This window comes from Dunckerocampus dactyliophorus, chromosome 11, assembly GCF_027744805.1.
Source record: "Dunckerocampus dactyliophorus isolate RoL2022-P2 chromosome 11, RoL_Ddac_1.1, whole genome shotgun sequence".
NCBI classification, from domain to species: domain Eukaryota; kingdom Metazoa; phylum Chordata; class Actinopteri; order Syngnathiformes; family Syngnathidae; genus Dunckerocampus; species Dunckerocampus dactyliophorus.
This window is the reverse complement of record NC_072829.1, coordinates 21537744-21548578: the sequence shown is the minus strand read 5'-3', so window position 1 is coordinate 21548578 and position 10835 is coordinate 21537744. Positions and strand designations below refer to the sequence as shown.

The 10835-nt window shown below is 41.4% G+C and overlaps 1 protein-coding gene across 1 annotated transcript in view; it reads left to right on the top strand.

Moving 5' to 3' along the window:
* The first annotated feature begins 119 nt into the window (after window positions 1–119).
* The window catches only part of ppp2r2ba (protein phosphatase 2, regulatory subunit B, beta a), a 58155-nt gene continuing 47439 nt past the window's right edge, over window positions 120–10835 (top strand). The window contains exon 1 of the mRNA XM_054791892.1: window positions 120–489. Coding sequence (XP_054647867.1) covers window positions 411–489 — 79 coding nt within the window. The 5' untranslated portion in view covers window positions 120–410. The remainder of the gene's footprint in view (window positions 490–10835) is intronic.

Sequence of the window (10835 nt, the reverse complement as noted above, 5' to 3'; positions counted from 1 at the left end):
TGCCTCTTTCTGGGCACACTAGTGTAGCAACAATTAGTAAAAAAAAAAACACTTACACTTGAATATTTAGCGCAACATCTCTATGCAAATGAACACAGTGAGCAGCAGCTTGCATTTTTGCCGTACTTCAACACAGTCAGCCATACATAAATCGTCCTCCTGCGTGAGAGTACACAAGTCAAACAACATTGCAGACAACTGCCGGCTGCAGTTCCAGCGAAACCTCCCACAGCTCTTTGCCTCCGCGGTGTGGATGAGAAAGGGGGATGATGCTGTCATAGCCCCCCGCGCCGTGGACACACTGTTTCTCCGCACCCCACTGGTTCTTGTCTGGCTGGCTGTCGCCGAGGCAGTGCGGATGTGGAGCCTGCAAGCAAACACCCCACACCCGTCGGCAAGCATCGGAGAAGATGAAATGTTTTTCCCGTTACCTACCGTACATCTTCCGACCGCCGAGCACTATCCTGTCCTCCACTTGCCACACCGAAGGTAGGGTGGGACACATATGGGGTCTGTAGAATGCACTGTGAGTTTCTTATAAGCTCCAGTAATGAGTTCATTTTGATGGAAAATAAGTATTTGTGACGCGAATGTGTGATTCTATACATACAGTACATGCAGAAGTTGCACTGCAGATTTGACACACATGAAGAAGTTGTGGGAGACATCGTGTAATCTAAATACAGTATATACTATATGCATGTTTTGCATTAGAGTGATGTGTAATCTGCATACTCTTGGCATTATGCATTTTTCTCTGCTGTCATGTTTTCAGTTGGTCAATAGACAATTTGGAGAGTTGCTTCCATTCTTCTTGCAAATCTATACGAGGCATATTCAACTTGATTCTGTTAAGACAGCTTAGACTGTTGTAGCCTTCATTCTTCCTTGCTCAGTGGTTACCATACAGAAGTGTCAGCAAAGTGTCGGGGCAAAGTTGAAGTATGAGATTAAGTGAACTGACCCAAGCCACAATTGCAATACAGGAGTTCATAAAAGGCAGTCCATTCATTCTGGTGATTGTGCTGTCAGACGGAGCAGCCAGGAGGGTTTGAGGGTGTTTTCTATAAGCAGCCATTTACTAGGTCATAATGTGGAGACTAGGCCGCTGCATTATTTAGCTTTGCATGGTTGCTCTCCTTCCAATACGCTCTGCCCTCAGCCCTGTGGCACAAGAAGGAAGACACTGTGGTACAGTGCACTGTACAGTATGTGGCGGTCATGACCAGGGCCATTTCGTAGCCTGCAGAAATGACCTATACACTGTATGTACCTATATAAGGTATATCTGTGTTTCCCACAGGGCTGCAATCCATCTATGGTGTAGATGACATCATGGTAAAATTTGCAGAATCTACCATGATGCAAAACTTAGTGTTTGTATGTGGAGGGGTGAAAAAGAGCTTATCGGTTTGTGTCACAAGAAATGTGCCACGTTATTTCATGATTTGAAACCTTATTTAACAACAGAACATAAAAATGAGTGACTTACGGGTGTTGGTTTCATTCTGTGTGGCGGTTGAAGCACGTGCATGCGCCTCATAACGCGCACAGGCGATTAAAAACATTCTTGATGTGTCCTGCACTCCATGTAAGTGTGTGGTGATTGTAAAGATAATGTACATGTCATTGTAGGTCTAATATATTCACTGTATTGATGAACATATACATTATAATGCACGATCAAGTCAGCTGTGGTGCCCTCTACTGTATGGAGTACAAATCCTTCTGTGGTGGTCCAGATTTAATTGTGGCAGGCCACAATTGGGAAACACTGAGTGTTTACTCGAGAGTATGTCTTTGAGGCGTAATTTCAGGTCTTTCATTGTAAATTTATCTGTAGCTTCATGCCATGCAACCTTCATAGAGCATTGCATAAGTTGTGTACATCCGCTGTGTGCACCTATCCACTCATCAGCTATACAGTATTGCCGAATTTTACAAAAGTGGCTCAGTATTAACGTGAAAAATAACATGATCCACTTGTTTTCAAAAGTTTATATTCTCAGTCTCCATAACTCTGTTGCTGATCTGAAAACGAATGATAGTCTGTCTCTATATTTTCCCTGTGTTTGTTTGTAGTCTGGGATAGGCTCCAGCTCCTTTGGACCATGAACAGGATAGGTGGCAGAGAGAAGTGATGGATGGATGTGTCTTTTTAAATATCCATCCATCCATTTTCTATGCCGCTTATCCTCATTAGGGTTGCAGGGGTATGCTGGAGCCTATCCCAGCTGACATTGAGCGAGAGGCGAGGTACACCCTGGACTGGTCGCCAGCCAATCGCAGGCCACATGTAGACAAACAACCATTCACACTCACATTCATACCTGTGGACAATTTAGAGTCGCCGATGGACCTAACATGCATGTTTTTGGAATGTGGGAGGAAACCGGAGTACCCGGAGAAAACCCATGCACGCACGGGGAGAACATGCAAACGCCACACAGAGATGTCCAACGAAGATTTGACCCAGGTCTTCCCAATCTGCTGACTGGCCCAACATGCTAACCACGAGGCCACCGTGCGGCCTCTTTAAATATATATATAATTATTTTAGATAATCTATTAGCTTGTTCTTTACTCATGTGTTCATTTTGTACCACTTATCCGGTTCATGGATGGGTTGGAGCCTATCCCAGCTGACTTTGGGTGAGCAGTGTGGTGCACCAAGCATTGGTCAGTCACACTTGTCAATCACACCTGTCTCGTTCGTTCTCAATGTGAGAAAAAACATGTGTCAATCACACCTACTCCAGATCCTCCCCTGTTTCACCAACATCCAACTCATAAACACAGAGCTCCTAAATGTTAGGATGGGATGTCAGCAAACACTCCAACTGTCAAAAGCACGATATTAGAGGAAGCAATATATCAAGAGACACTTATCATAGCCACAGTCCAAAGATACATGATCCGCTGCTGCTGTCTACATGGAGAAATAAGAAGCAGTTGTAGCGAGAGAAAGCCAGTGTGAGATGTTGACCCTCATGTAGTGGAGACTAGCGGTGTATGATGACACAGCAGATGACCTTGGAAATGCCAGCTCCCCTGCATGCACGCAATCTACTGTACACTTCGTGTTTGGGGTATAGCGGCAATGCTTACACAAATCAGGGCACACATGTCTGTTTGTTTACACTTGTGATTGGGGTTCACAGTGTGACCTTCCATCTTTCCTATCAACCTTGAGGAAACTTGCCTGTGCAGCGTTATTCCCCTCCCCCTCACCCCACCATTTCTCAGCATTCATGTCCACTCCAGCTGAGCGGAGTTCGCCCCCGGGAAGATGAGTGTGCAGTTACCACGTTAGTGGAAAATACATTACATAATCCTAGTGGTGGACACACAGTGTGTGCTCTGTTTATTGGGATCATTGTGATGAGAAGGCAGCACATTCTTTTTGTGTTGTGGCTTTTGTGTATATATAGTTTTTCTTTTGTCCCCTCATGCTCTTTTCCCCACTCTCACATCAGCACGTTGAGTCTGGTGTGACGGATTAAGTCTTTCAGGTTTGCGATGGGTATTTGCTGTTGTGTATGAGTCAGGGAAAAATGTGCATCCACAGTGTGACACTTTGTCACGTCTCACATCAGCCATCAATCAACCTGTCATGTCTGTCGGGTCATCAAAACAGCAGTGACACATTACTCAATGAATAGATACAGTGCAAGAAAGTTATGTAATGAATGACTTCAGATGGCATTTGACATGTCTTGTGGTGCCCCTCCTATGGCAGGCCTGGTGGAGGTTGGGGGTGGGGGGTAATTTGTCTGCATTTTACTAGCATAACACAGTTTTGTGAATGGGGGGGTGAGAATTTGCGGGTGTGCATGTGCTGTTATCATGCATCTACTTGTTATCTTGACAGACACCTACTTGACAGTTCAGAACACAGCCCGCCTATAGCGCTGTGCTTGCAAACACACACATACAGGAAGGCATCGACATTTTCATACAAACAACCTCTCAGTTGCAGTTTGAGCAGCTAGCTTCAGGGAAGACACATGTGGACTTTATCTAAATTTATAGCTCAGCACAGTTTTTTCTATATTCATGTATTTAATTAATAATTAAATTCAATATTATTAATTGTAGTTTCCTCGGTCCAGTTTGGTTAATTTCGGGTTGTGTGTGTGTGTGTGTGTGTGTGTGTGTGTGAATAGTTGTTGTTGTCTATGTGTACTGTAATTGAACAGCTTCAAGAATGCAATTAATCAACAATCAATTCCTCACAGTCCACTAAATCTCGATATCGATATCCATGACAGGATATTTAGGATGAAAAAGCATCACACAAGTGAGTTCACCAGATTATGTACATTTCCCACAGAAATACATTACAGTTGAACTAATCCATAATAGCTATTGACACCGGATCATACACTGCATCATAGGGCCATGTGTAATTTGATACATAGAGAATAGAGTTTCGGGTAATGTATAATGTGAAAGCTATGTGTGTGTCAGAAGTGTATTTTTTCAGAACTGCTACTCCATCAAAATGTGAAACTCGGGATGAGTAAGTCCTATCCTTTTTGCAGGCCAAAACACTAACCAGTTCTGTGATGTTGGCCTTGAAGATCAAAATCAAGGTCATGATAAAGAAAAACAATTATGTCATGACATGATGCTATAAGATAGTGAAAAAGAGTGCAACACACACAAACACCACTGATGTAACTCTGCTTGAACATTTGCTGGTATCTGAGGATTGCTGTGATATGCTATGATTTATCATTTCATTCATTTCTGGTCCACTCAGTTTGCAGTTTGCGCTGACATCATCCCCTATGATGCTCACATGCCGCAAAGGGAAATAACTTACCTCGTGTTTGAGGATTACAGTGTACTGTACTAATTTGTTGTAAAGTTGTGACTTCTGATTGACTGGTGTCTAGCCTAAGTGCCGTCTGCCTCTTGCCCAAAGTCTCTGGGGCCGACTCCAGCTCAATCAGTGTAATGTCTTATTGTGATAATGACACATTCAATGTTTTTTAAATACAAAGTATGAATTGATTTTGGATTTTCTCCAATTTACACACAGTCAAAATTGGACATACAGGCTCAAATATGTGCATACAGTTACCTAAATCTTATAGTAAGTGGTGTGGAAGGCTCCAAGATGGATGGACCAACACCTCACAACAATGTCAAAGTCCAAAGAACCCAGTGAAGATCTCTGAAAGAATATCGTAGATTTACAGTCCTCCCTCGCCACTTTGCCGCTTAAAAATTCCTCCCTCACTCTTTTGTGGTTTTTCAAAAATTCATTACTCAAATGATTGATGTTTTGTGGTTGACTATGGCCTGTTATTAGTCAAAGAAATATTGAAAGACATATGTAGTATTCTACACTGGCTACTAGGCATCAGTAATGCTACACTGATGAGACATTACCTTACAGTATGTTACCTTAACTTGCACCGCGTGTAGTTAGCCATGGATGCAGAGTGAAAAAAAGTTATCCTCCCATTCCGTGTCGAAGTGGTATTTTTGCTTCTTACTTTGCCCTTCTTCCCCACTCAGTTTCAAACCCTTTCTTAACTTTGGAATAAATAAACTGGAGGCTAACTAGTTAGCTCAGTAGCTTGCTATGCTTAAAGCAGCGGCTGTCTCTTGTGTCCCAGCTGAAATCTCGTAGCTTGTTGGTTAAATTGGTTAGGATGTTCAGGAACAACCCAGGAACACACCAAGGCTCAAGCCTACCATGAACTGGAAACCGCTGGAACACCAGTGTCACTCTCCAGCATGAAGCCAGTCTTACATGGCTATGGAGTAAGAGGGAGAGGCCTCTGTGAAATCAAAACTGTCAATATCGACTGAAATTTGCAGCTGTCCACATGGACAAACCAATTGCCTTCTGGGCAAAATGTTGATCATTAGACGAGACAAAGGTTGACCTGTTTGGCCATGACGACAAGAAGTAGCATATTGTTTGGGGGAGTCAAGGTGAAGCTTTCAAACCTAAGAACACTGTAGTAACTGCCAAGCATAGTGATGGTAACATCATGCTCTGGGGCTTATTTGCTGCCAGTGTTACTGGTGTTCCACACAAAGAAGTGAAACTTGGACACAGTTGGGTGTTTCAGCAGTCAACTCATGACGATGTGTATCTAAATGTCTCACCACAATTGCATGTGACTCATGCAATTAAAAATATGAATGACTTTGAAGCAACTTTACTTGGGAGCTTGATGCTACTTGCTGGTTCTCTTTGGCACCTAATGTTTGCAATACCATAAGAAACATTGTGTTCTCTCCAGAGAGCTTACAATGATATATAGTGCACCAGGATTGGCCCGTCCAGAGTGGAAGAAAAAGGAGCATCATAGCTTAGATGATTAGATGTCCATCCATTTGTTATTTATTGTGGCGAGCTAAAATTATTCTATTTCATTGTTTATATATTTGATTAAAGGTGATGTAAGTGTACCTGTGTGGCGTTAAACTCAAATTAATGACACAGAAAGTTTTTCCATCTTGCCACATAATAATGATGCAGGCAAATGCACCATTAATTTAATATTGAAGGAAATCAAGAGATTGAGTGAATGGTTTTGCGTCATCATGCTTGCAGTGCAGTAATGTAAACACACGATGTGATTTTAATGGGCTCAATCTTGTATCCAAATCGTATCAGGTGACTCTCAGGAGGGAGCTGAAGTGTTCCTGACGTTCCCTTTAAAACACAACAACAACATACCGGCTTCCCTTTCTCACAGCACTTATCTGCAGTCTCACGTTTCCACAAACACTTCCTACTCGGTCTCTCACAGCGAGCCGACATGAAAACAAGGAATGATATTAACAGTCACAGTATCACAGAGACACCTCATCCACTGGAGGGTGTGTACTGTTACAGTAAACACTGACGCAAGTTTTACTCTCTCTTTACTTCTCTCACACAAAATGTAAACAGTGGAATTGTTTTTGACCCGTCTTGCTCAACCTGACTGTAAGAGATTCCCTGTGTTACAACATCGACTGAGCTCCTCTCTGTAGTTTTATAGGCAGACAGAGAGGCTCCTTATCGAGCCGGACTGCTGGGCCTGACAGGCTGCAGCACAGACACACAACCACTATTAGGAGTGGATTATATATAGAACACTAGGATGTGCACTCCCTCTCTCTGCCCATCTGTCTCAGTAGTTTTATGAAACGATCCTGGTGGGTTGATGGGAGAGTGTGCTGCAAACAGATTTTTGCTTCGGATTTGATTTTTTTACTTTTCATTATGACCATTTTACTGATCATTATGAACAAATAAGTCAAAGTGCATTCATTAAGAAGAATAATAAAAATAAGACGCTGCCAAGTCTCAAGAGGTGTTATGAAATAAGCAACACTTTTCACACCAAAAGCTTACTGGACCAGAGGGGCTCTTTATTGTTCATGCAGCAACACTCCACAAAGTACCGTGACGTCACAGTTGACTTTACTGTGTGCTCAATATAATGTCTATACCAACTTTGGGACAGGTGTGAATGACCGAATAGTGAAATAGTAAAAAGCAAGGATGTCCCGATCAGCACTTTTGGCCTTGAGTTTTTGGTCTCAGATCCGTTCCGATTTTGAGTCCTAATCATATACTTTGACAATGTTTTTATAGATTATGGAACTGAAAATGATTTTAGCAAGTATCTAAAGTAAAAACAATAACACCTTTTTATGAAACTTATTTCATTATATTTTGAGTTTCTCTTACGGAGAATTACAGGTTAGCTTCACTTTAATATTGTAGAAAAAAAGTCAAATCACACATAGACTTGGTGCAGTATTGTGAAATGTAATGACAGTAATGTATGGGGCAAATGTCAGCGCACCATATATCCGTGGTGACACTTACAGCTGTCAGGTTGTGTTTTAAATCACGTATCACGTTGTGTATGTTTTCCTGTACTTTTTTTTGCACAACTGCGGTAAGGCGGTGCCTGCAATGTAGTGTCGTGATGGCAGAATATTGCGTGGATCCTTACATTCTAAAAGATGGCAAAACACCACAAACCACGACTGAGATGGGCTGGCAATAAATTCGGCTATCTTTTCAGTGATCCGCTTGGCCTTTTCGCTCTCTTTTGGGTATTTGGTTTTCCTCCTAAACTCCAGAGTTTGTTGCTTTGGCGTAGCAGTCTTTTCGGCGGTGGCTTTGCCGATTGGTCCTAAATTGACAAATTAAATTTGTGGTATTGAATGCAGCTCTGCAAGTACCGCCCCTTCAAAGTGTCATTTTGCAGACATTGCTAGTGGCTATAGGACTATTTTCTATTCTCTTTACCAATGCAGAAGCACTTTCACAGGGCTTACATGGCTTTCTCTACTTTCCAGCCTGGTGCAAAAACAAAGCACTTTACGGCAGCTGTGGTGAAGATCGGTGGGCTCATCCTCCAATCTCCGATCAATAAAAAAAAGGCAAAAATCAGGCCCGATCCTGAGATCGGGACAGTTCTAGTAGAAAGTGCAAAAAAGTGTCATCCTTACTTTTATACAGCATCTCAGCAAAATGTAATAATGATATATTCTTAACATGAAGGTACTTTGGGTGTACATTAGTACAGTTATACTTCAGACCTTGGTTTTGTACTTGTACTTGAAGGATTTGTGCAGTGCAAAAAATAATTTCATTTCATTTTATTTGTCCATCCATCCATTTTCTATACCGCTTCTCCTCTTTAGGGTCGCGGGGGCATGCTGGAGCCTATCGCAGCTGACTTCGGGCGACAGGCTCATTTTATTTGTGTTCTATGTAATATTTTTTTTTGCTTATTTATTATTATATTATGTTTTGTATCTTTTGTTGCACTGTATAACTTACAGCTTGTATAGTTTTTTGTTTTTGTACCAAGGGACTTAACGCATGTTCTTTTGATTATAAAATTAGAAAATAATTTCTAATAGCCCAGTCTTTTAGATGCCATATTTGCCTGTCTTGTTGAACCAGCTGCCGTTGTTACTGTTACAAGCTGTACCATTGTATGTGGTAATCTACAAACTTAGTTTTCATAGTTTAGATTTTTTTTTATAGTTTAGATTTCGAGTTTAAAAAAATTTTTGGAAGAAAAGCTAGCAGTATGAATTTGTGTTGCGGGGGGGGGGGGCACAGCTTCGTTCCACCCATGGCATCCTTTAAGCCAGAACCGCCGCTGTGTGCAGCCCTTAAACCATTCTCTTTACAACCTGTGTTAACTTTTACATTACAATCCTATTGTAACAGATTCTATTTGTACTTTCAGTAGTGTTTCTTACCTTCTTTATCAAAGTGCTGGCACTCGCAACTTCCTTTGATCCCATGGTGGGATATTTTGCAGCCGTAATAAAAAACAAAAGTACACAGAATGCTCAAAATATACGCTGTGCGCTTGAACACCTCATCTGCGAAGGGTGCACATTGCTGATTAGGAGGAAGAAAGGAGACAGGAAGTGAGTTGTTCATCATTTTTGTGCGTTCTATGAGTAATTAAACCACCCACACACACATAATAAAGATGATCAAAGGAGTCCCTGGCTGGAATCTATCTATAGTGCCCCAACTCTAAAAGAACAACTATTCATTCTTCACAGAGACCGTGTGGATGCTTTGTTTGGGTACTCAGTTCAGCAGAATGGTACGCAAGCAAACGAACATGTTTGTTAGGCTTTACGATAACCGAGATAGTGTATGAAAACAGAGACAAACTTTTGGCAAATTTTTTTGTCGAGAACCGAATCATATGAAAACCGGGGGTTTACCAAAACTTAGGTTCGACTGTAGTGTGTTGTTGGATCGTGTCGTACACTGAGACCGTACCGTTTGCATTCTGGGTTGGGGGGGTTGCGATTCCACTGACAGAAAACGGTGGCAAAAGTAAATGAATTCCTCTAACTACATTTTTAGTTCCATGTGCACCGACATTAAATTAAATCGTGCGATGCACTTGTACCAGCTATGCACACATTTTCATTGGAATCAGTGGTGGAATTTTTGCATAATCTCGTTAACTAACACACAAACCACCAAATGGGTGAAATCAATACATGTTGCCTTTGCTCTTGGCAAAAGTAATAAAGTGTGTGTGAACTGGTGGTGTATTTCCATTATTACGTGTCAAATAACTACAATAGGAGTTAGGGGAAGGGATACGAAAACGGATAAGAAAAATATAAATAATAATTTGCAAAAGTAAAAGAAAATATGCACAAATACATGCAACCACAGTTGGCGTAATGATGAACCCATTCCTCCATTAAAGACAACACAGTATAATACAGCACAACCTGCTTTTTCCACTTTATGTGTAACACATAGGTCATAAAATAAGCCATAAAAACACACCATCTCCTGTTATAAATACACATCATAGCTGAACAAAACATGAGGGTTTTGATGATGTTATATTTTTGTTCAACCAGTCAGTAATTTTCTACCGCATATCCTTGTTCAGGGTCATGCGTGAGCTGGAGCCTATGCCAGATGACTTTGGGCAAGAGGTGGGGTACTTGGGGTACAGGTCAACAATCAATCACATTTTTGTATTTACTTAATTTTATTGATCCCTGAGGTAAAATTCAATTTATACAGTAAATACACACGCACGTATTATGTAGTTCAGGAAAGTCAATAACATAATAAACACAACAACATAATAAAACAAAATGCGTACAATTTATGCTCATTCAGTCAGTCTCCTTGAGTAAATATAAGTTAATAAGAAAATCTGACTATTCTGAAAAGAGCAGATGAGCTTGTGGTCCCAGATGGTCAGGTCTGACCTCTCAGACCTTCCCTGGTCAAGCTGACATTAGAGTTCCCTAGGGAGCAAGTGGAAGGTGGGCTCAGTGTCACAGCGTAAGAGCCT